We start from the raw sequence: 27959 nt of genomic DNA, 5'->3' as shown, positions 1-27959 counted from the left end.
TTTACTTTGCTTAGCCTCTCTATATATTTTTATACTTTTTACATGTACTGCATTTTTTGAACACAGATTATATACTTATGTATTTTATGAATATATTTGTGTATATATATAATTTTAATACTTGGCTTTATGAAGGTATTATTAGTTTTAAAAAGGATATTTGTATAGTTGTTGACTATTTCATTTTATGACATTAGCACCTTGGTGTGCTAGCACTTTAATTTGTACTCAACATGCTTTTATGTCTTGTTTTTATTGGTTGCTATGTGATCTAGGAGTCTATTTAAAATGTTTTGTTAAACCTGTTTAATGTTAGTCTGATGAAGTGGGAGTTGTCCGCGAAAGCGCTTACTTTCTCTGTGTTCTTTTATATTAAACGTACTTTTGCTAATGTACCTGCTGTGTGCCACCAACATATTTTTTCCTCTGGATATTTACAATTTTACATCATTGGCTGCAGTATCCAGGAGATTTTTTCTTGTGTATTCTTATTTTTAATATTCCCTGTGTCTGAAACTCTGGTGTTTACCGTAAATAGATATTTAGTATTCTTGTGTTCTTTAAGTTTTGAGAGTATTTGCATATACATATCTGGTGATAACTCTGGCCACTCCTGAAAGCCTTACTGTTTGGTCAACATTACCATTTGTATTAATATTGATCTCACTCAGTGTAATTGGGTACTCATGTAAGAGCCTTAGGTAGCTGGCTTTGTAGTGCCTGGTGGCAGTGGTAACTACCTTACAGTCTGGGCAGAAGGGGGCATAGCTAGTAAACCTGTACCAACCTGTCTCAGGTGTGTGTGTGTGTGTGTGTGTGTGTGTGTGTGTGTGTGTGTGTGTGTGTGTGTGTGTGTGTGTGTGTGTGTGTGTGTGTGTGTGTGTGTGTGTGTTTCAGCTACTTGGAGCAGCGATATGAAGCACTGGTTTCACAGAGAGACCAATGGAGGAGTTAGCTTGGGCACTCGGCAGAGAACTTAACTCTGAAGTTGTTCCAGTTCTGAGTCTTACTGGTGAACTAGAGGGAGATAGATGTAGAGAAATCCAGACCCCAGGCTGACTGTGTTCCTTTTGTGCATTTAAGGGAAATTGTGCTTGATGCAGAGATGTTTACTTCTGGAAATACTGAGTGTGTCCATTTTTATTCCAAGTGAACATCCCTGTCCAGTGTCAATGATGAGGATTCAGGCTCCTTGATTACTGGCACAATGTGGGGATGCCACATATTAGTGGCAGTGGTGGAACCATCACAGTGTCTATTTTGACATAATTGTCTTTCATGGTATTTTGCAAGACCCCATCAGTAAAATGGTGGTAGCTACCCTGTATGTTCAGAGAAATACCACTGGGCTTTCTCTACCTCCTTCAGTGAATTTCATTATACCCTTTGCCCTCACACTGACACATATAGTGTTCCAGATGTACTCGGGCATGAAACTATCATGTCAACTGCCCAGGCCACAAGGATGTTCTAAGGTGGTAGACATTTATTACATGCAGGTATCTTAAGATCAGTGGAATTCCAGTATTAGAATAGTAAAGCACTGCAAACCCACAAGCATGAACTCTGGCCACAACTACCGATGCATACAGCAGTGGCACAAATGATAAGGAGTCTGGGGATAGTCTGCATTACTTGAAGAAAGAGAGTCTTTATAAAACCGGTTTTGACATACTGGGACAACCAGTAATTCCATGTCTCAGCTTATGTTCTGAAGGTGCTTAACATGCTGTCCATGTTGTCTACGTCTGGTCATGTATGAAACACAAGGACGGTGTGGAACTATGGGCATGTGGCTTGTGGCTCACACTGCAGTGTGTATTATTCAGGTAATATAACATGTGCAGAACACTTAGGACATCCCATGTTGTCATAGCTTTGCACTGAATAAAACATCACTCTGTGAATGCTGGTTTCATAAGGGCATTACAACACAATACCACTGATCATAGCTCTCGACTGTCCAGATTTTCACAGAATGTCCAGATTTTGAACTCGTATTTTTGGTCTGTTCTCATAAAATTGCAGTTTTCTGGCAAATCAGTGAGGACTGAAGTCAGAAAAATAATGTCAGGCATTTGATTTTTAGACTTAATAGGATCATAGGATCATAGGAAGTTACAAGGCTATTGGCCCTGAGGCCCTTATAAACCTAGCCAAGAATTTAGCCCATGTTTAGACAAGTCAGTACCCAATGACCCTGCCCAGCAGGGATGCGGGTGGAATCCCAGGAATGTATTTTCTGTTTCCCTTCCAGTTATCCAGGTTGCATTTAAAAAGGGATAAAGAGGTACTCTGCATGATGTGGAGAGGGAGTCTATTCCACAGATGGAGGAGTGTCTGGGACACATATCTGTACCACCAAGTCCTATTGATGTCACAGACCAGTTTGAAGCTTTGTGTGTGGGTTACGCAAGAAGAGCATGACTTGCAGATTTGTAGCAGTCCCATCAAGGCCGGGACCGAGATCACCTGCCCTTCTGAGCAGGGAATTTCTGGTTAAAGGCTTATAGTGCCTGCATATTCTAACTGTTTCTTACTGAAATTGGTACACCTTGTTTGATGTAGCATAGACTAGATCCAGGCCTGCTGAATCTAGCTTTATTTGTATGCTTGTTGTTTGTTTATTTCACTGAAATGCTAATTCCACCTAAAACACGGCCTTTTAGCACTTCTGTGGATCCCTAGTGATATCTGCATTGCTTACTGTACTTATTTCCTTGTTTCACTTGAAAGAAAGTTACTGTTTGTCATTTTTGCACTTAAGTTACCTGTAACACATTGCATTTAAGTTACCTGGCACTTGCTCACTAAAGCAATTATATAAGTCAGCTCTAAAAAATTAAAAGCACTACACCCTCACAAACTCCCCTTGAGTACCTTGTTCCCCATTGGCCCTTTTTTCAATTATAAAGGAATTCCCAATACTATTCTAGCATGTCCAAAGGTCAGTTGTCAATCTCCTCTCTGGTCCAGCTGGTGAATCTGGGAATCTTGAGGCAATGTTACAACTGCCTCATGTACACAGGCAACCCTCTCCTCCTCCCAACAAATTCCAACACATGTGAAAGATGCAACCATATAGCCAAACTGGAGGCTAAGCTCTCTCAACTCAGTACTGGCGTAACCAGTCAGGAGGAGAAGGAAACCACACTCACTACAATTCCAGTCTCACATAGACCTACCATGACAACAAACCAAACACATAAACACACAAAAACATACTCGAGGCTCTAAATAAAAATCTGCCTAAGCAGCAGAGACCTCCAAAGCAGACACCCAAGCAACCGCTACCCCAAAACAAAACACGTGCAACACATAGTTCACAAAGCCAGTGTGCCGAACAGTCACAGCCCTTAAGGCTAATCAACACACCTGATACACTTGTAATAGGTGACTCTATCGTCAGGCACACTGACGTCCCGCTCACCAGGCTGAACAAGGAGAAGGTCACGGTGAGCTGCCTGTCAGGCGCTAGCATCCGCCACATAACACAAGCACTCAGGTCACTCCAAGGCAAGTACAAATATGACTCAGTCATTGTCCATGCTGGTGTGAATGACCTGAGACGTACCTCCCTGGACTACATGAAAAGAGACATAGAGGAGCTCTCTGAGCATGTAGCCCAGGCCGGTATAACCCTGACCTTGAGTAGCATCTTACCCTCACCAAGAATGATGCCACAATATCAAGACAAGATGATCAATTTCAACAATTGGCTTAAGTGTTGGTGTCATTCAAAGGGGATCCAATGCCTGTCAGCCTGGGATGACATGCTCAACAAGCCACGATGCTTCGCTAGGGACGGCTTGCACCTGTCACCCCTGGGCTTTCGGATATTGGCAAAGGCTTTTGCTACCCTCATAGTGCTTTTTTTAGGCAAGGCTCAAAAGACAAACCCACCTCCATAGGTATCACAAGGGATAAGAAACTAAGAGTAATGCTACTCAATGCCAGAAGTCTAAACCTCAAGATGCACACACTCGAAACTCTCCTTAGCATGGAGAACATCGATATCTGTGCAGTAACAGAAACCTGGTTCAAGGCTTCCGAGAGCACCCCAGCACTACCAGGTTATACCTCATACCATGCTTTTCGGCCCCAAAACTTGGACTAAACCACAAAAGGAGGGGGAGTATCAATATTCGTCAAAGATACCCACACCTCCAGGTTGGTGGCACAGCATGAAGCATCAGAGACTATCCATGTGCAACTAACTGTGGGTAAAACTGCCTTCCAGTTTATAGCCTGCTACAGACCACCCTCACAAACACAGGAACCCCACTTGGCCTTCCTGAGAATACTGGAAAATATGACAGTCTCTCCAAACACCATTATATTGGGCAACTTAAACTACCCAAACATAGACTGGGAGCATTACTCTAGCTCCAACACCCTAGCCCAAAGGTTCCTAGAATTTATAAACTCAAATGCTATGGAACAACTTGTTACCACTCCCACAAGAGGGGAAAACATACTGGACCTGATCATCACCAACATGGGGACACTATGCTCCAGACCAGAAGTGTATCCTCACTGGTAAGATCAGACCATAAACTAATCTCACTGGATATTCACATCCCGACCCCACCACCTGCCCAGAAAACCACAGTGAAAAACTTCTCTAAAGCAAATTTAACATGCCTCAAAACCGAGGCGAAATCCTTCAAAGCCCCCGGGCCTGTGGAAAATATGGCCCAGACCGCAGAATCCTTTATAAACGCATTCTATGAACACCTTCAGGAATGCATGGATCATGCAATCCCAAATAAAACCAAGACCCAATCCTCCAAAGGCAGACGTCCTGTCTGGTGGACCCCAGACATAAACAAACTATACAATAGAAGGAGGAAGCTACTACATGATAGAGCAAAATCCCAAAAAGGGAAGGCATCTCTGATCAGTATTAGCAAAAAACTACTGACACTCATAAAATCGTCTAAGGCCAGCTTCGAGAGAAAAATTGCACAGGACACTAAGGATAATCACAAGGCTTTCTTTAGTTATGTTAGGAACCTGGGTGGGAATTCCCAGATATGCTCAGAATTAGTCCAAAATGACAAAAATACACCGAGCCCACAGACATTGCCAACATCCTAGCTGACAGGTTCAGTGCAAACTTCTCCCCTCCCCACCAAAGGGCAAATATCTATCCCAACAGAGTGCTGCCCCCCTGACATCTCAGATGCTCAGGTAAGAGCCGCCCTCTCCAAAGCAAAAAACACAGCTTCAATGGGACCAGATGGTGTCCCAGGCTGCGCCCTACATGAACTCCAAGAAGAGCTAAACCCAAACATAAAACTACTGTTCAGTCTTAGCCTCACTACAGGATATGTACCCAAAGAGTGACGTAGAGCAACAGTGGTCCCTCTCCACAAAGGTGGTGCCTCAACGGATCCTGGAAACTATCGCCCCATAAGCCTGACTAGCTTGCTCTGCAAAGCTATGGAAAGGATCATCATGGACCTCATAAATAAAGATATTGGGGACCTACAGACACTGGATCCTACCCAGTTTGGCTTTGTTAAGGGCAGATCCTGCCTCTTAAACCTGGTCAATTTCTTTCAAACAGTCACCAAGGCCATTGACGAGAGGAAGGTGGTCCACACAGCCTACCTGGACCTCGGAAAAGCCTTCGATACAATACCCCACTCGGGCATTATAGATAAGCTCACCAGCTTAAATATAAACCCCTATGTCACTAGATGGGTTGCAAACTGGCTCAAGGACAGAACCCACATGGTTAGAATTGCTGGAGCCATGTCAGACTCCAAACCAGTTACAAGTGGCATCCCACAAGGCTCAGTCCTGGAACCTCTCTTGTTCGGTATATATTTCTCGGCGGTACAGGCCAACACGGGAGGACTGTGGCTGACCAAGTTCGCAGATGACTGCAAACTGGGCGCCATAATCAACTCTCCAGCCAACACAAGCATCCTCCAAAAGGGCCTCATAGAAACAGACAACTGGTGCCAGAGCCATAGCCTCAAGCTAAATGCCAAAAAGTGTATAGTCATCCCTTTGGCAAAACAAAGTGCCCACAAATTACCACATAGGTGGTAATCCATTAAGTACAGAAGAAGTCATTAGGGACCTGGGGACCCAAGTTGATAGCAATCTCTCATTTGACAACCACGTGGCCAAAGTGGTTAGAAAAACATTTTATATAGCCCACCTAATCATGAAGGGATTCACATATAGATCAGGGGAGGTCATCGCCTCTTTACTCATCCCTCATCAGGCCCATAATTGAGTACAATGCCCCTTTTGGGATGTACCTTACCAGACACCTGCAGCAACTGGAAAGACCCCAAAAGTACCTCACCAAGAGGATCAAAGGGCTCAAACAGATGCCATATGCTGCCCGGTTAAAGAAACTCCAGCTCTACTCAGTGGCATACCGCCTGCTCAGAGGCGATCTGTGCCTGACGATAATGCCATGTCCAACCCAGAATTAATGGACATGCTGCACCTCAGAAAATCCAAATCCCATCAAGCTACAGCTCTCGAGAGACTTGAACCTCAGCACTGAAATAAATAGGACATGCTGGAGGGACAGATTCATAACCCAGAGGCTCCCTTCACTCTGGAATAAAATCCCAGTCCAGGTTAGGCAGAGTCCCACATTGACTCTCTTCAAGAGGAATCTTGATGAGTGGATGGGAGATCGTAGGTTTACCCCGGCTATCACTTCTGTGTCACTGTTAGACAGAGGCACAGTATACTAACCTCAAAAAAAGGCATAGCAAAATTAATTTAAAATGGGTGGAGAAAGCCAAACACACTCTGGCTAGGCTTATAAATGCTCTAGGGCAGATAGCCTAGTATGAACCTATGAACCTATGAACCTTGTATGCCAGACAAAGGTCACTTCTGATGAGTCTCTGTGAAACTGAGTAGAGGAATAGGGCTTTTAGCCTGTCTGTGTAAGGTAGATTTTTGAAGCCCTGGATTCTTCTGGTGAGGAGAACAATATCCTTCAGAAAAGCCATGCTAAGCCAAAACTTGTTGTTCTAGCAACTTTCTAAGTTTGAAAGAGAAATATTTAAAAAGTGTCCCCAATTTTGGGCCTTTATCCCCCCATTTTTGTGGCTATGTCCAGATTTCTTTCTCTAAGAGGTTGAGGTATGCCACTGATAGATATGGGGAATTTGTTTTAATGAGCTATTTATCCCTGGATTATCTTTAAAGTGATAAAACGTTTGTTGTGTTGGCGCAAATTACCTTGGTGTAATGAATATTTTGGCTTACAGTCTTCTTGGTTTTCCTAGATGCAGCTCTTACATCATTCAAGGAAAATGCATACAATAGTCTCTAGAGTTTCTCCAGTGTATATCACTTATTTCTTAACAAATTTTCTTCCCATTGTGATCTGATAACAGAACTCTTTATCTGCACTTGCCTTTGTGGTACAATATTTTTTTGCAAAGACCTCCACACACACATATGTAGCCAATGTAATATTCAACCTACCATCTTCATGCTGTATCTTCCATTTGATGACATACTTAGTTTTTTTTCTACAACATTAGGGATTCCTGATGTTCTAACCAGGATTTTTTCCTTTTCTGTGGATAAAACTGCCAGCAACCATACCTTATCATTTATTTCTTTATCCATAGCTTTCATTTGTCCCTAATTTCTCAGAATGACCCTAATTTTGCCTTATTTTTTGCTCTATTCCATATAAAACGTGTGGTTTTCTGGCAATTTAGTTGAGAACTGCGGCCACCAAGCAATGAGAGACATTTGAGTTTCAGACTTCATATCCTTCAGAAAATGCATGCTAATGCAAAACCTGTAATTCTAGCAACTTTCTAATTACAAAAGACCAGTATTTAAAATCTGCCCTTCATTTTGGGTCTTTGTACCACATCTTTTTTTTTGGCTTTGACTCTGAACTCTGTGCTAAGAGGTTGATATATGTATCTTTAACTATGAACTTTTATGAGCAATAAATGATTTAAAACTAAGCCCAGTGTCAAAAAAGACATCTGTGCCACCATGTCTTTACTGAATATTGTAAGAACTCTATTGTGAACACACTTCATCCTATAGCAATTATCTAAAATCTACATTATCTATTATGAAAATGACAAAAAGCAGATGGAAATGATGCACAAGCTGTAAAGCTTGGAAAAGTAACTGTTTCTGCAAGGAATTATATGTAAAGGATTAGTAAAGTTACTCAAATATATCTGTGAGTTATATAATCTGTGTTTTAAGTCTTTCTCATTGAATTTTCTTGTGTAATATCCACAGGTAAGATGTCATTTCCAATCATCTCACACACACATTCACAAGTCAATATATTTCGAGCTAAACTCTTATTATCAGTTATATACAGGAGTAAGAATTGTAAAACTAGTTCAAGAAATTAATCATTAACTTTGTGCAGTAATTTTATGTCTTTTTAAGGTATAAAAAAAATCATAATCCATGATATAGGCATAATAAGATGTGACTGAAGTTATTCGCATGCCCTGTTTATGATCTCTGACACTTAAGACATGCCATTTGGGCATGTATTCAGTAACACCCTCAGCATTATCTTGACATATGCTTTTTACATACCTATAATATATTAATGGTAACATATTAACAATTCCAAATGTTGATAGAAAGCAGATCACATGATAGTAATTTACATTTAGTCGAGAAGACACAATTGTTGAGAATTAAATAGATGTAACAACATGAGAATTTCTGGCACACCTACAATAACTTGGCTATGCTGGTTTGCAATGGGCAATTTGCTGGATTTATTTACAGGAGTGCATAATTCCTGAAGAATGTAACATTTGCTCTTTACAGCTGTGACTGATATGTAAAATTATGCAAAAAATCAAATTGTGACTAGTTTAGTCTGACAATAAAATCAAGCTTCTGAATGATTGACTTAGTGAGGTCTGCATCTGATCATTATAAAACATTGAAGAATTTTAGATCACTAAAGATATATTTTCAAGCAATGTGTTGCTGAGTAGCAGTACATCCTTTTTCTAAACCATTGATCCTGGTGAAGGTCATAGTGATGTCAGGTTAAACAAGTCAGCCTAGATTTGTCTGTCCATCATAATGGTCCTCAGTATATTTTGTAGTTCTTGGAGGAATTCTTTGTCGAGCTGAGTGTTATAATCCTTCTATTATGTTTTGAGTCTACAGTGGCACTAATTTTAGAGGTCTCTGCCTGGAACACATTTGATAAGAAGCACTGAAGAGCATCCTCACTAAGTGCCCAAACCACCAAGTGGCTCCTGTCATCTCAGTATATCAGTGGCTTTAGTATGAGAATCTATGGACTTGCTGAACTTCTGATTGTGTTATAAAGAGCATGGCCAACAGGACTGCAAAATTCCATTTTTGCAACTTCTATCCATGATATCATGTTGGTAACTACCCAAAGTTCCTAAACCTAAATAAGAATTGGGACATAGAGTAGTAAAATGGAAACTTTGTCTTATGAAGCAACTCTAAAATGAACATTCCAGTAAAGAAAAACAGAATAAAGCTATAAACTGATATTTTAGATTGCATTGATGAGTGTGCTTTGTGCCGTATAAGGCTCTGATCATTACTTTAGCTAAGAGCACATTGTGTTATTCATAGGAAAACAGTTATATATCACAAAGAAGTCATTGTATTGAAATAATTACAAATACATTATTTCATCTTCTAACACAGAAGTTGGGGTTGCTTGCAAGTGACTTTCAAGACCACATGCTAAATCGACTCGCTAGTGTGGATTTTGCTTACAGTAAGCTAGAATATCTGCGGCATCTTTCCAGCCTTCACATCCTACACACAAAAGTAAGAAAGCAGAGTATGCAACATTTTTCCCAATTTTTGAAAATATTTCTTCTTGGGAATCGTTTAGTCTTTTAATATTAATCTGTATTTTTCCATGCAATACATTATGAATAGCTATACTGCATAATGAAAAATCATTAAACAATTTATGCAAAAAATTACATGCCCCACTGACAAATAGTTCGATCAACCTATAAAAAGCAGAATAATAGTTAACAGAATAAGTTATTTTTCACCACTAAAACATAAATTTGAAGTGAAAGTATGTTTTTGATAATGTTTCATGTATTATAGTTTATAATGTATTTTCTTTGCATTATTCACCAGCATATGTCTGTGTGTATAAACACACACACACACACACACACACACACACACACACACACACACACACACACACACACACACACACACACACACACACACACACACACACACACACACACACACACACACACACACACACACACACACACAGCAACCCGTAAAGCTTGCTACAGTGTATATGTAGTCTATTTTATACAGAGGAGTCTATCACAAATGTGAGCATTGGAAGGTATAAATGCAAAGGTATGTATATACAAAATATTATGTCACATATACTTCTCATTCCTCAAAACATATCAGCTCATACATAACTGAAAAACTGCCTCCTTAAGTACATAAATGATTACACTGACAGTACTTGAAAAATACATTTTTTGTGTAAATGTACACCAATTGAAATTCATGTTTTTTGAGGCCATGCAGGCCCTTGCTAGTAAATTTGCTTGCTTACTTTATTATTCTGACTTTTAGATTGTCACAACTTGGAGAAAGAGAAAACAGTATATGACTTAATTTTTTTCTGCATTGTAGTGATGTTGGATATAAAACATACTGCTACTATATCTTGAAAAAATAAAAAAGAGACAAAAAGTCAAATGCCTAAGCTTCAGAAATGAGCAGTTTCCTTTAAGTACAAAAAGGGAATGTATAAGTGTGTGCATGCATGTGTGTGTGTGTGTGTGTGTGTGTGTGTGTGTGTGTGTGTGTGTGTGTGTGAGTGTGTATAGTTAGAGAGAATGACCAGTACACAATTACTAAAAGAGTCCTTGCTGCCATGATGTGACTGAACAATACCAAATAATGCATGATCTAGTCCCATGTCAAACTAAGTCTTCTTTAACTCAATGGTGGTTCACTTCGGGGGTTGCAGGAAGGAAATCAAAGGCATTTTGGTAAAGAACTGGGTTATTTTTGAAAGTAGTTCCAAGCTAATTAACACCTTAGGTGATGTCAAATTTTGTTTACAAAACTGGCCATAATCTAAAGTTTTTCTTTGAACACCTGAGGTCAGTTACCAATGCCCTCAACAGAGGGCCCACACATTGTGGGGCTTGTGAACAATGTGCATACATTTTACAAGTTACAATAGGTAACCCCACTCAATGCATTTCTTTACAGGTAGAAAATTGTGCTTCTAGGGTTTTATCTGTGCAGCTACTTGCCAGGGGTGCAATTATTTTTATATAGGCGAGACAGAAAGATAACTACAAAAATGGATTTATGAGCACATTTCTGCCATAGAAAATAAAAACATTAACACTGCATTATATAAACATAGCCTACTTTGCCTCCATTTCACTAAGTTCTTATTTGGTATAGTTGACATCATTAAAAGCAACAATGGAGGGGGGTGGTTTATAAAATTGAGAAAAAGGAGCTTATTAGGCAACTGCACCCATTTTAAAACACAAAGCAGCAAATTTCTAATTTACCAAAATTCTATTATCATGTTTAGATTTTTACTGTTCTTATGGATCATCTGGTATGTTTTATTACAGTATTGCACATTGTGTTAACAGACTTGTGTTTTTAGATTCACAGTTTGTTTTTTAAAAAAGTGTATGTAGCTTTAAGAACCTAGATTATTATCAATTGTATGATTGTTGGATCACATTATGTAATTTATCAATTATAAAAAGGGCTAATTGGTTCTGAAGAAGTCCTATCTTGTTAGAGATGAAAACGCTTGACCTTTCACAATTGCTTGTTTTGAATTTGTTTAATAAATGCATTTTAATTATACATTTTTGTCCTGTGGATTTTTCAGCTCCAACATTCATTCGATTCCACTGTGAGAGCCTTTTTATGTTTATGACCAGTACACAATTACTAAAAGTGTCCATGCTGCCATGATGGGACTGAAACACGCCAAATACTGCATGATGTATTCCCATGTCAAGCTTGGCCTTCTAGCATAACTATTCTTTTGGTTAATTTAACATAACAGCAGTCCTTTAATTATAGTATGACACTTAGCATTATTCTTCAAGGGGGAGAATAATTATAGCCTTCTTATGAAAACAAAGAAAAAGAGGACAGCTTGTCTTCAGTCGCGTAAGTATAAATACATACTGTAACATGGACAGGGATCCGTACTTATGTATATAGGAACAAAGGAGCAATACTAGCCAAGTGATCCCAGGGAACCTTACAAGCCCTATGTATATACACCTTTAAGTAGATGCAGTTAAAAGTTCTTGCCACCTTTCAGAATACTCAGTAGTGCCAGTATCACAAAATCAAGCAGAACCATCCATTATAATCTGGCTGCAAATTTATGTCTGCCCATCCAATAATCAAGACTAACCTTAAAGGCAGATAACCTGTAGTGGTAACTTATGCCATAGGCTGGGGGTATGTTGGGTTAGGAACCAATGCCTCCAGAGAGCCTTATAATGTCTGCTGGAGTAAAGTTAGGTCCCTAGTAGAGATACTGGTTTTGGGAAGAAATAGGAAGCCAAATAGGATGGGTCTTTCATGGCATGAAAAGCTAAACACTGGTTAACTCATAGCAGTTAGTAGGATATTGACTATTTCAAGAATTGTGCTACTCTTTGGGATAGCTGAAGGATATAAGGCCTCTAATTTTTTGGATAAAAATTACTAGGGCATTTCCAGTCGAGTGATATGCTTGGATTTGTACATACCAAAGAGTGCATTCTATTCCATGATGGATGTGATAAGGGAGGACTACTCTGGAAACGTGAGTTCCTTGGATCTTTAAGATATTCCTTTGGAAATTAACTGGGCCAGGTAGAAAGATTTCTTAATCATAGCAGAAATATAATGACTGAATGAGAGTTATTCACATAAGTATCCAGATCACTCATGATTGTGTCTGTCTGAAGAAGAGGATAACTTATATCATACAAAGTATGACTAGCTTTGTTTGCTGAATGCTAGTATGCTGCACTTTTTTGTTTGCATGTCTATGTGTGTGTATGGGCTGGGGTGAGTGTCCTACTTCCACACATCCCTAGACTAATGACCAGAGCCATCAACATTGGGTGGGGGGAACCACAAACCATTAGCCACCAGAGAAAATTCTTAAGCTACCTGCCTTAATGGCACACAGGATCAGGTGGATCACTAGACACCAGGTATTACTCTGCATAGTATGTCTGTTTGAGGGAGATACTAGACCCCAGGCTACACTCCATATGCCATGGCTTAAAGGCATATAATAAAAAAAAAAAAAGTACAAAAAAGTGGTGTGGGAAACAACTAGACACCAGAGATAATGTTACTGTTGCTATGCTTCTATACCGAGGAACCCTATTCAAGGGAAGTCATGCTTGCATAACATATCAGGACTTGAATGTCCCCTCCTTCTACAAATGTACATTTTCGTAGTTTGGTTGTAACATGTTGACACAGGAGTGACTCAACTATCTCAGCTGTAGTATTCTCACACTCCATCGAAACATCTTAAACTAAAGCACACATTTCAGTTTTCACAGGTCTCCTGGCAGTATTGTCATCAGATTTAGCAGCAGAGAACTTTACAAGGTGGTTTGCCTCCCTTTTAAAGCAATGTAACACATTACCTGCTGCTTTTCCTGTCACATATGACAACATATTCTTTACAGCATTTTTAAACTTAGAAGTAAATAATTCAGTTTTAAACATCACGTCATTAACTAATTATCACTCTGCTCAAATTTAATATCTCGTCATAGTTTTGGGGATCATTTTTCATTATCTACATTCATATATTAATAGACAAAGCTGTTTTAAACCTGTCTAATGCCAACGTTTCTACTGTTGCAATCAAGTTCAAGCCATTTTCTTTAAATATGCTGTTATGCATCTGAATACATACCAATTTACCTACATTAAAAGTCCAGTTATGACAATTTATTGCTGGTATTTGAGGGGTTATACCAGCCCTGAGCAAAAGTTCTTTCTTAAGATTATTGCACGACATATAATCACTTTCCCTTATGTATGTTTTCAGTGGCTTTTCTGTTAGCTAGACTAAATGATTTTTGCTGAGTCTTCTGTGTTCCAGTTCTCTTAGTGACATAATACTCAAATGCCATCAAATGAGGTTCCAGGTCATCATCTCTGGTTAATATTTTCATAGGTGGCACAGTCCTTTGGATGGCAGCTACATTTACCAGCTCAACCAGATATTGTTGCACTTTCACAAGCTTTTGCTCTGATTCAGACTGAGATTTCACAGTTTTTTGCAAAAACTCCTCCACAGCTACAGTCACCAACAGTCACACTGTTATACGATGGAATTAGTAGCCTTCTGTGACTTGCACATGGCTGAACATTGGCAAGTCTCTACCCATCTGGCATGCTACCAGTTGATGCCTAAGGAGGCACTGAGGCAGGACACATACTAAAATTCAGATTTATTTTCACATTTCAAAATGAAGAGCAAAATAATAGCCTTTTGTCTATGCAGTTTCAAACAAAAATGCACAATATCTTATCGTGTTTTCACCCCAGTATTTACAGTCTATGCATTCCCATTCAGGATATAGGCCATGTTTTAGGGAAAAAAAAATAAGAAAGTACAACAATGCAGGCCTCTCGAGATGTATTAACAGGTACATCCACAAGGTACACTCCACAGGTTATTTCTGACTCAGCTCTCACACTACATGCTTCTAGGGCTTTCTTTCAGACATTTCTCCAGGGGAGGTACTAATTTCCTGGTCTGTTGTTTCCAGGAAGTTTCCTTATATACAGCTTTGACTGGCAATTAAAACCTTGTTGTCTAGCTAATTGAGATGAAAATGTCATATAATAAAAAAAATAAATAAATACAAAAAAGTGGTGTGGAAAAAAACTAGACACCGGAGATAATGTGCATGCCTTAAAAGGCACGAAAAGAGATTACTACACTGTATCTTCCTATCTTTCACAGAGGGCAATGTGCCACCACTAAACACCAGGGATATCACATTAAACATAAATATTTGGAAAATAAATGTCAAGTACAAAGGGAGGGAAGGGATTTGAATAATGCACCCTTGCCAGTCAAACCCCATGCATTAACTAATGCAGTATATTTTTTAACATATATTGAGGAGGTCTTTCAGTGTGCAATGCCTGCAACAGTTCATGACTTACAAAGGAGAGAGACAGGCCATGTTAAACATACCTCTCAAATTCATAGTGCAGGATGTAAAAACAAAAGCCACAGTTAATAATGGAATGCTGTTTTTTGTCATAATGAATTGCAAATTCCCTCTGCTTTATAGTTGTTACTGTTGTTATGCTTATATACCGAGGAACCCTATTCAAGGGAAGTCATGCTTCCATAACATATCAGGACTTGAATGTCCCCTCCTTCTACAAATGTACATTTTCCTAGTTTGGTTGTAACACATTGGCACAGGAGTGACTCAACTATCTCAGCTGTAGTATTCTCACACTCCATCGAAACATCTTAATCTAAAGCACACATTTCAGTTTTCACAGGTCTCCTGGCAGTATTGTCATCAGATTTAGCAGCAGAGAACTTTACAAGGTGGTTTGCCTCCCTTTTAAAGCAATGTAACACATTACCTACTGCTTTCCCTGTCACATATGACAACATATTCTTTACAGGATTTTTAAACTTAGAAGTAAATAATTCAGTTTTAAACATTACGTCATTAACTAATTATCACTCTGCTCGAATTTAATATCTCGTCATAGTTTTGGGGATCATTTTTCATTATCTGCATTCATATATTAATAGACAAAGCTGTTTTAAACCTGTCTAATGCCAATGTTTCTACTGTTGCAATCAAATCCAAGCCATTTTCTTTAAATATGCTGTTATGCATCTGAATACATACCAATTTACCTACATTAAAAGTCCAGTTATGATAATTTATTGCTGGTATTTGAGGGGCTATAAAAGCCCTGAGCAAAAGTTCTTTCTTAAGATTATTGCAAGTCATATAATCATTTTCCCTTATGTATGTTTTCAGTGGCTTTTCTGTTAGCTAGGCTAAAGGATTTTTGCTGAGTCTTCTGTGTTCCAGTTCTCTTTAGTGACATAATAGTCAAATGCCATCAAATGAGGTTCTAGGCCATCATCTCTGGTTAATTTTTTCATAGGTGGTACAGTCCTTTGGATGGCAGCTACATTTACCAGCTCAACCAGATATTGTTACAGTTTCACAAGCTTTTGCTCTGATTCAGACTGAGATTTCACAGTTTTTTGCAATAACTCCTCCCAGCTACAGTCACCAACAGTCACACTGTTGTACGATGGAATTAGTAGCCTTCTCTGACTTGCACATGGCTGAACATTGGCAAGTCTCTACCCATCTGCCATGCTACCAGTTGATGCCTAAGGAGGCACTGAGGCAGGACACATACTAAAATTCAGATTTATTTTCACATTTCAAAATGAAGAGCAAAATAATAGCCTTTTGTCTATGCAGTTTCAAACAAAAATGCACAATATCTTATTGTGTTTTCACCCCAGTATTTACAGTCTATGCATTCCCATCCAGGATATAGGCCATGTTTTAGGGGGAAAAAAAACAAGAAAGTACAACAATGCAGGCCTCTCGAGATGTATTAACAGGTACATCCACAAGGTACACTCCACAGGTTATTTCTGACTCAGCTCTCACACTACATGCTTCTAGGGCTTTCTTTCAGACATTTCTCCAGGGGAGGTACTAATTTCCTGGTCTGTTGTTTCCAGGAAGTTTCCTTATATACAGCTTTGACTGGCAATTAAAACCTTGTTGTCTAGCTAATTGAGATGAAAATGTCATATAATAAAAAAAATAAATAAATACAAAAAAGTGGTGTGGAAAAAAACTAGACACCGGAGATAATGTGCATGCCTTAAAAGGCACGAAAAGAGATTACTACACTGTACCTTCCTGTCTTTCACAGAGGGCAATGTGCCACCACTAAACACCAGGGATATCACATTAAACATAAATATTTGGAAAATAAATGTCAAGTACAAAGGGAGGGAAGGAATTTGAATAATGCACCCTTGCCAGTCAAACCCCATGCATTAACTAATGAGGTATATTTTTTAACTTATATTGAGGCTGTCTTTCGGTGTGCAATGCCTGCAACAGTTCATGACTTACAAAGGAGAGAGACAGGCCATGTTAAACATACCTCTCAAATTCATAGTGCAGGATGTAAAAACAAAAGCCACAGTTAATAATGGAATGCTGTTTTTTGTCATAATGAATTGCAAATTCCCTCTGCTTTATAGTTGTTACTGTTGTTATGCTTCTATACCGAGGAACCCTATTCAAGGGAAGTCATGCTTGCATAACATATCAGGACATGAATGTCCCCTCCTTCTACAAATGTACATTTTCCTAGTTTGGTTGTAAGACATTGGCACAGGAGTGACTCAACTATCTCAGCTGTAGTATTCTCACACTCCATAGAAACATCTTAAACTAAAGCACACATTTCAGTTTTCACAGGTCTCCTGGCAGTATTGTCATCAGATTTAGCAGCAGAGAACTTTACAAGGTGGTTTGCCTCCCTTTTAAAGCAATGTAACACATTACCTGCTGCTTTTCCTGTCACATATGACAACATATTCTTTACAGGATTTTTAAACTTAGAAGTAAATAATTCAGTTTTAAACATTACGTCATTAACTAATTATCACTCTGCTCGAATTTAATATCTCGTCATAGTTTTGGGGATCATTTTTCATTATCTACATTCATATATTAATAGACAAAGCTGTTTTAATGCCAAAGTTTCTACTGTTGCAATCAAGTTCATGCCACTTTCTTTAAATATGCTGTTATGCATCTGAATACATACCAATTTACCTACATTAAAAGTCTAGTTATGACAATTTATTGCTGGTATTTGAGGGGCTATACCAGCCCTGAGCAAAAGTTCTTTCTTAAGATTATTGCAAGCCATATAATCACTTTCCCTTATGTATGTTTTCAGTGGCTTTTCTGTTAGCTAGGCTAAAGGATTTTTGCTGAGTCTTCTGTGTTCCAGTTCTCTTTAGTGACATAATACTCAAATGCCATCAAATGAGGTTCTAGGCCATCATCTCTGGTTAATTTTTTCATAGGTGGTACAGTCCTTTGGATGGCTGCTACATTTACCAGCTCAACCAGATATTGTTGCAGTTTCACAAGCTTTTGCTCTGATTCAGACTGAGATTTCACAGTTTTTTGCAATAACTCCTCCCAGCTACAGTCACCAACAGTCACACTGTTGTACGATGGAATTCGTAGCCTTCTCTGACTTGCACATGGCTGAACATTGGCAAGTCTCTACCCATCTGCCATGCTACCAGTTGATGCCTAAGGAGGCACTGAGGCAGGACACATACTAAAATTCAGATTTATTTTCACATTTCAAAATGAAGAGCAAAATAATAGCCTTTTGTCTATGCAGTTTCAAACAAAAATGCACAATATCTTATCGTGTTTTCACCCCAGTATTTACAGTCTATGCATTCCCATCCAGGATATAGGCCATGTTTTAGGGGAAAAAAAAAACAAGAAAGTACAACAATGCAGGCCTCTCGAGATGTATTAACAGGTACATCCACAAGGTACACTCCACAGGTTATTTCTGACTCAGCTCTCACACTACATGCTTCTAGGGCTTTCTTTCAGACATTTCTCCAGGGGAGGTACTAATTTCCTGGTCTGTTGTTTCCAGGAAGTTTCCTTATATACAGCTTTGACTGGCAATTAAAACCTTGTTGTCTAGCTAATTGAGATGAAAATGTCATATAATAAAAAAAATAAATAAATACAAAAAAGTGGTGTGGAAAAAAACTAGACACCGGAGATAATGTGCATGCCTTAAAAGGCACGAAAAGAGATTACTACACTGTACCTTCCTGTCTTTCACAGAGGGCAATGTGCCACCACTAAACACCAGGGATATCACATTAAACATAAATATTTGGAAAATAAATGTCAAGTACAAAGGGAGGGAAGGGATTTGAATAATGCACCCTTGCCAGTCAAACCCCATGCATTAACTAATGCAGTATATTTTTTAACTTATATTGAGGCTGTCTTTCGGTGTGCAATGCCTGCAACAGTTCATGACTTACAAAGGAGAGAGACAGGCCATGTTAAACATACCTCTCAAATTCATAGTGCAGGATGTAAAAACAAAAGCCAGAGTTAATAATGGAATGCTGTTTTATGTCATAATGAATTGCAAATTCCCTCTGCTTTATAGTTGTTACTGTTGTTATGCTTCTATACCGAGGAACCCTATTCAAGGGAAGTCATGCTTGCATAACATATCAGGACTTGAATGTCCCCTCCTTCTACAAATGTACATTTTCCTAGTTTGGTTGTAAGACATTGGCACAGGAGTGACTCAACTATCTCAGCTGTAGTATTCTCACACTCCATAGAAACATCTTAAACTAAAGCACACATTTCAGTTTTCACAGGTCTCCTGGCATATTGTCATCAGATTTAGCAGCAGAGAACTTTACAAGATGGTTTGCCTCCCTTTTAAAGCAATGTAACACATTACCCGCTGCTTTTCCTGTCACATATGACAACATATTCTTTACAGGATTTTTAAACTTAGAAGTAAATAATTTAGTTTTAAACATTACGTCATTAACTAATTATCACTCTGCTCAAATTGAATATCGCGTCATAGTTTTGGGGATCATTTTTCATTATCTACATTCATATATTAATAGACAAAGCTGTTTTAAACCTGTCTAATGCCAAAGTTTATACTGTTGCAATCAAGTTCAAGCCACTTTCTTTAAATATGCTGTTATGCATCTGAATACATACCAATTTACCTACATTAAAAGTCCACTTATGACAATTTATTGCTGGTATTTGAGGGGCTATAAAAGCCCTGAGCAAAAGTTCTTTCTTAAGATTATTGCACGCCATATAATCACTTTCCCTTATGTCTGTTTTCAGTGGCTTTTCTGTTAGCTAGGCTAAAGGATTTTTTGCTGAGTATTCTGTGTTCCAGTTCTCTTTAGTGACATAATACTCAAATGCCATCAAATGAGGTTCCAGGTCATCATCTCTGGTTAATTTTTTCATAGGTGGCACAGTCCTTTGGATGGCAGCTACATTTACCAGCTCAACCAGATATTGTTGCAGTTTCACAAGCTTTTGCTCTGATTCAGACTGAGATTCCACAGTTTTTTGCAATAACTCCTCCACAGCTACAGTCACCAACAGTCACACTGTTGTACGATGAATTAGTAGCCTTCTGTGACTTGCACATGGCTGCTCTGATTCAGACTGAGATTCCACAGTTTTTTGCAATAACTCCTCCACAGCTACAGTCACCAACAGTCACACTGTTGTACGATGAATTAGTAGCCTTCTGTGACTTGCACATGGCTGAACATTGGCAAGTCTCTGCCCATCTGCCATGCTACCAGTTTATGCCTAAGGAGGCACTGAGGCAGGATGCATAATAAAATTCAGCTTTATTTTCACATTTCAAAATGAAGAGCAAAATAATAGCCTTTTGTCTATGCAGTTTCACACAAAAATGCACAATATCTTATCGTGTTTTCACCCCAGTATTTACAGTCTATGTATTCCTATCCACGATATAGGCCATGTTTTAGGGAAAAAAAAAACAAGAAAGTACAAGGATGCAGGTCTCTCCACATGTATTAACAGGTACATCCACAAGGTACACTCCACAGTTTATTTCTGACTCAGCTCTCACACTACATGCTTCTAGGGCTTTCTTTCAGACATTTCTCCAGGTGAGGTACTAATTTCCTGGTCTGTTGTTTCCAGGCAGTTTCTTTATATACAGCTTTGACTGGCAGTTAAAACCTTGTTGTCTAGCTAATTGAGATGAAAATGTCAATTTTTATTTTAGGACATCTAACAGTTCATGAGAGGCTGATATATAGACAAAAATATATATCACGTCCTGATTCACTGATTTAACAGCAATAAGGTGACAGGTTCACAGGTGAATACTAGTCTATCAGTCCACAGATTATTACAAGCCTAGCCTAGAACCAGAGGCCAGAATTAATCCCTGTGCGTTGTGCCTCGGAGATAAAGATCATAACCCATATGATGTCCCTGCTCCCATAAGTGAGTCAGATAGCTGTGGAATACATTGCCTATGTAAGTATTTCTACTGAGGAGAAGTGTGCACACAAGAACAGTCAAATTAGTGACCTCTACCTACTGCTATAGTCACACACAGTTGCTAGTCATTGCTAGATTCAAACCCCTTCCTAAGTCCTCAATCTAGAGAACATTCTATCAAACTATGACATGACAGAAGAAGTGCTTCCCCGTGTGCTGCTTGTGCTATAGATAGATAGATAGATAGATAGATAGATAGATAGATAGATAGATAGATAGATAGAAATATGGAGAAAGCGATATAAATTAAAAAAAGCTTGCACAGTGAGAGGAGACTAAGCAACTCACATTGCTATATAATCTGTAAACAAATACAGTGCTATACATGTAAATCCTACAAAAAAAAACACAAGCCTAAAAACTGAATACCTCTCATCTATTCATATCCCACAAAAGTGCAGCTCTCTTAATTTATAGTGTTCTTCATTAGTATGGAACACTTGCATTACAATTACTTTTCTTTATGAATGATTCAATTGATTGATATAATTGGAACTCAGAGTATCAGTAGCCAACAAATCAGACATGACGTACCCACATATGCACGAATACCCACATCTATTAAGATATATATATATATATATATATATATATATATATACACACACACATATATATATATATATATATATATATACACACACACATATATATATATATATATATATATATATATATATATATATATATAGACAAGTCATTTCTATGAAAGATCATAATTTCAAATCTCACATGATCAAACTTAAAATTTTGTAGACCAACTGACTCTGAGACTGAAATACCATGAGGAAAGGACAAATTTTTCACTCCCCGCTGTTCCTTGATCTCACAAAAATGTTGTTCATTTTTGAACAGATATTTTTCAGTCAGTTATACTGACTAATTTTGCTATATATTTATATATATATATATATATAGAGAGAGAGAGAGAGAGAGAGAGAGAGGTTTGCTATCAAAATTCTGAACATGGATGTTCTGCAGACAGAAAAAACTAACAACAGATGTCCGAATTTTCATGTTGCCGAGCAATCCGTGTTTGAAATTCCTGTCAGTTCCCCATTATCTCTTTCCAATATATATATATATATATATATATATATATATATATATATATATATATATATAAATATATATATATATATATATATGTGTATATATACACACACACACACACACACACACACACACACACACACACACACACATATGTATGTGTGTGTTATACTAGCTAGACATAATTTATACAAGAATATGCAATGTACTATATACACACACACATATATATTTCTGTGTGTATATATATATATATATATATATATATATATATATATATATATATATATATATAAAACTCTCTATATAACTATATATATATATATATATATATATATATATATATATATATATATATATATATATATATATATATATATTGGAAAGAGATAATGGGGTAAGCATTTGAAATGTCCGCATCCGGGATATTGACTCCTTTCAAGTGGAAAATGAATGTCCTAAAAGTTGGGCTTATACTAGTCCAAGATTGACATTCCTCAGCAAATTCGATTTTGTTCCAAAGAATGCTGATCTCACAATTAGTATACATAAGTGATTGGGATGTGTGGGCTTGCCTGCCTTTAAAAAAAAACAAGTTTAAAGAAGAAGAGCAGTGTTAAATGTTTGTACTTTTCTCGTATTTTCATTTTTTAACTCTACGTTATTGATCATTATAGTAACCTCACTTTCCTTCACTCTCTACCCTTTAATCATTTTCAGCTGGACAGATGAGTACAATACCAGCAAGGTCCACATGGGTATTGGGATGGATTTGGCAGAAGCAATATTGGTTATACCTGCAGTTAGGTTATACCTACTAAGAATCCTAAACCACCTAGTGTTGTAGAAGTCTTGACCCTTCTCCTGGCCCACTTGAGGGTGCTTATTATCCTAGTCTATGTATTAGAAGATGGATATGTAGTGGAGGAATACAGCTGGGAAGAAATAGGAATGTTGGTTGTAGGTACATATGTATAGATGAGATCTTGGCTAGTAATGGGAGTTTCAGTTTAGACCATGTCAGAAATTTGCTTTGACGATAGGAAATCAATGGGGTGAGATTATGAATTGAAAGTGATATGTAGACATAAGGAATATTGATTCTGAGGTAGGTAAAAGAAATATTCCTTTATATACCCATCTTCTGAATTATCCTTTTAAGTGACACACATTATGGGTTTAAAGAAAATCAAGTTTTCTGTGGTTTAACTTGTAACCCTAAGATGTCACTGAAGTTACAGAGAATTGTTAGCACCTCCAGTATGTGAGTCTCTGGGTCCATCAGAAAGAGCTTATAATCATCCATAAACCATAGGACAGTGATGCTGTTATCTCCTAAGTAGTGCATGCCCCAATTGAAATAATTATGTTTAACAAAATGTTTCTGTTGCCAGGATGAATTGTAATAGGCACAATGGAGATCATTGTCTGGTTCCTCTGAAGAGCTGAAAAGGTTGTAATATCAGTAGACTAACTTGGGCCATTGGTTGTGCATATAGACATTTACATAACTCTGCAAACTATACAGAAAGCCCAAAGCAGCTGAGAACTTGCCAAATGAAGTCCCAGACTAGGGAATCTAAGGCCTTATGGAAATGATTTAATAAACCAGCAGCTGTTCTATCTGTATAACAGTTGAGCTGTCAAATGTTGTAAAGGGCAGCATAGTAATGCCAGGTTACATGGCTACTGAGTATAAAGGCCTGTAGTGTAGATCTGATGAGTTCAGGAAGATATTTCTCCAACCTGAGTGCCATGATTTTAGCTAAAAAACACAGTTTCTACATGTACTAAAAGACGTATTTTCTTTTTAAGAATGTAACCACATTAGCTATCCTGTCATGATATAGTAGGGACCTTTTGTGGGAGCTTTATAGATACAAGTCTAGGAGCAATGGTGCAAGGCCATCTTGTCCTAATTAAATATCCAAATATCAATTGAGTGACCTGACCTGCAGTGGCGAAGTATGATTTATGTGTGTGGCTACAGTGAAGGTATCAGTTCTGCCACTCAGCTCAGGTAGCAGCATTCCATCTGTTATGGCAACAACCATTTGTTGCAATACTCTTCATCTGCATACCCATTCCAAAAGGAACCAGAGTTAATGCATAATGCAGCAAGCCCAAGATAGAGAATTCCATAACTGTTACTTATTCGCTATCTAAGATATCAGCCAAGGGAAGGAATCTGTTGACGAGTGCTTGTTGTTATTATGGAACTGCTGGGCAGATAGAATTTTTTGCTTTCTTTTATTTTATTTATTTATTTATTTGCAGTCGGTTTACCAGGATAGTCCATTGAGCCAAAAAGAACTCATTTTCAATGGAGTCCTGGGGAGAAAAGCTCCAAAACAAAGATTACAAAAAGATTACATTAGTTTACAATTTCAATCATTTGTAGATTAGAGACAAATCTTTAAACAGTGGTAACAAAAAGATTATAGCAGTTTAAAATTTCAGTCATTTGTGGGTTACAGAAAAAACAAAACAAAGGCTAAGCAGTTACAATGATAATTTATGAGTTTCATTTTATAGGAAACTAAGATATGAGCAGATGAAATAAAGATTCTTAGGTTAAGTTTTGTATAAGAGCAAGCATTGCTGTTGTATATATATATATATATATATATATATATATATATATATATATATATATATATATATATATAGTTTCTTGAGTGGAATTGTAGGATTTGTCAAATGATAAGATGTTGTTGCAGTTGGCTTAATTTGGTGTCTAGTAATATATGATATAGTTATTTGTAGGAGGTGGGGAATAGGCTATGAGGGGTGGGAGCATGAGCATTCCCATGAGGATGTTAAATGTGAGTGCAGTGATTTTTTAAAGGCAGGAAGGCCGGTGGTGATATGGATAGAGGGAGGAAGTGAGTTCCATATGCGTGCCAGGGCATAGGATAGGAGGTTTTATCCTGGAGAGTGAAGGGGTTTGTACATCTCTATTAGGTTTTGGTTATTAGATCTTAGGAGTCTTTGTGGCATGTGCATTTTAAAGGTAGAGTTGAGAGAGGGACAGAGGGAGGGGTGAAAAATTAGTTTGTGAGCAAAGTGAGCTACGTATATGAGAGATAGTGAGGAAGCTCTAGCCAATTGAGTATGTGCAGAGATGCACAGTGATGGATAGATGATTTGTGGCTGGTGGCAAATTTGGCAATTTTATTATAACAGGAGGACAGTTTAGTTTTGAGAGATTATTGTAGGTTTGTTAGGAGAGGGGCACCATAAAGGAGAGAGGGGATGAGAAATGTAGTGGCAAGAGTGATCTTTGTAGATGTAGTGAGGAATTGATTGTTATGGTAGAGCATGCAGAGTTTTTGGTGGGTTTTTTTTATGTTTAGTAGTAGGTGGCTTTTGAATTTAAGCTGGTCATCAATCTGGACTCCTAGTAGTTTGGTTTCAAATACTAGTTCGAGAGGTGTATTATTCTGGCTAGTGATGGAGAATAGTCTACTATCAAAGGTTTTGGTTTTTGAGGGGGTAAATACCATAAGTTTGGTTTTTGATGCACTGAGAGCTAGATGATTGTCCTTCATCCACTGTTCTGTGGTAGAGAAGGCGTCTTGAGTTAGTTTTAAAAGAGTGGGGATGGATCAGGCTGCACAGATAATTGTAGAATCATCTGCATATTGAATAAGTTTAGCATGGGGAATTGAGTGGAAGAAATCATTTATGAATATATTGAAAAGGAGAGGACCCAAGATGGAACCTTGGGGGACACCAGTGGGTGTGTTAAGGAAAGAGGAGATGGCTTTTTTCCACTTGACAGCTTGTTGTCTGTTAGAGAGATAGCTGGTGAACCAATTGAGAGAGGAAGGGGATAGGTTTAGGTTGGATAGTTTAGTTAGGAGAAGGTTGTGAGAGATAGTATCAAAGGCCTTAGAGAGGTCAAGAAAGAGGGTAGATACAGTGGAGCCAGAATCTCTGTCTTTATTTACAGTTTCCAGGAAGGAAAGGAGGGCAGTCATGGTGCTGTGACCTGGTCTGAATCTGTGTTGTGTGGAAGTTAGTAAGTTATTATCTAAGAGATAGGGAAGGAGTTGAAGATGGATACATTTCTCTAGAAGTTTTGATATAGGAGAGAGGATGGCGATGGGATGAAAGTTAGTAATATTGTTATTATTACCTCCTTTGTGCAGGGGAATGATGAAAGCCCTTTTCCAGAGTTTTGGTACAAGACCTTTTTGGATAGAGCGATTGATTAGGATGCTGATGGGGAAGGCAATGGCTTCAGCAGCTATGCTGAGGAAGGATGAGGGAATGTTATCGGGGGCATTGGTGCATGGTTTTAGCTTTTGCAGGAGTTTTCTTATGGTAGAAGTAGGAATAGGTTCTAGGGAGAATGGTGGGAGTTGGGAGGCTGGAGATGAAGGGGGTGATGATAGGGAAGATGCAGAAGTAGGGGGTGAGGTGTTATTAGAGAAGGATGAGGCTAGTTTGGAAATAGAGTCTATAAAAAATGAGTTGAATTGGGTAGCCAAATCTATATCTTGTGCATTTGGGTCTGGGCTTGGGTTTTCTGTTGAGCCAGGTTTTAGGAGGGTAGTGATGCCTTTCCAGAATTTTTGTGGATTTGTTTTGTGGTTGTTTTGGAATAAGGAGAAATAATTCTGTTTATCAATTGTGATAAGCTTTTTAACTCTATTGCGAAGTGTTTTGAATTCACTAAGGGTGGTGGGAGTTTTGTTTCTTTGGTAACGTACCCATGTTTTGTCTCTGAGTTGCATAGCGGCTTTTGTGTTTTTTGTTAGCCAGGGGGTGGTTTTGTTTCTTATTCTTTTGGTTTTTATGGGAACAAAACTATCCAGCAGTTTTAGGAAAGTTGTATTGAAGTGTTCAACAGCATTATCTAGGTGTAGAGTTTTTAGGGGGTTCCAGTTTATTGATTTTAGGGAGTCTGAGAAGGCTATTGGGTTTAAGTTTTTCAGGTAGGGAGTGCTGATGTAATTATGGGTTACTTGTAATGGAGATGGAAGATGTCTGGTGAAAGTGGGAAGGTGGTCACTGAGGGAATCAGGAAGAGTTCCACTATCAGTGTAGTTGTGAGGGTGAGACACTAAGATCCAGTCTAGGGTACTGCCACTGGAGAAGTCTTTAGAGGACCTAGTAGGGAGGTTGATGAGCTGAGAGTACTTATAAAGGTTGATGTTTAGGTGGTGTGTAGGTGAATGAATGGAAGACCAATTAATATTTGTGTCTCCCATGATAATAGTTTCATTACTGATATTGGTAGAAAGCCAGGATAGGATATCCTCAAGTACTGAGATATTGTCTCCAGGGGGGATGTAAAGTGATGGTATGCAAATGTGTTTCTGCTTATTTAAAGAAAATAGAGCTAGAACTAATTCTGCATTGGAGAATTGAGGAATGGGTTTGTTATAGGGAGTAATGGATAGGGAGGATGAGTACAGTAGAGCTACTCCCCCACCCTTTTTTGTACCCTGTCTTTTCTCATGATAGAGTAGTTTGATGGTACTATTTCAGCATCTTTTATATGTGATTTTAACCAGGTTTCCAAAATAGCTAGGATGTCAGGCTTGTTGTGGTGAAGCCAGGCATGAAGATTGGGGATTTTGTTAGCTATGCTTTGGGCATTTAGAGACGCTAATAGGATGGATTTAGATGTAGGGTAAGTGGTGTTTGGGCCTGGGTTAGGTT

At 38.3% G+C, this 27959-nt stretch overlaps 1 protein-coding gene across 1 annotated transcript in view; it reads left to right on the top strand.

Annotated features, from left to right (window-relative positions):
• Positions 1–27959, top strand: part of LOC122808494 — a 666541-nt gene that overhangs the window by 275510 nt on the left and 363072 nt on the right. Inside the window, exon 14 of the mRNA XM_044079450.1 lies at positions 9685–9810. Within this exon, the coding sequence (XP_043935385.1) occupies positions 9685–9810 (126 nt within the window). The remainder of the gene's footprint in view (positions 1–9684; positions 9811–27959) is intronic.

Source organism: Protopterus annectens, chromosome 8.part0 (genome assembly GCF_019279795.1).
Source record: "Protopterus annectens isolate FY-2018-M chromosome 8.part0, PAN1.0, whole genome shotgun sequence".
Taxonomy (NCBI): domain Eukaryota; kingdom Metazoa; phylum Chordata; order Ceratodontiformes; family Protopteridae; genus Protopterus; species Protopterus annectens.
Note: the sequence above shows the minus strand (reverse complement) of the source record. Positions and strands in the feature narration are given on the sequence as shown.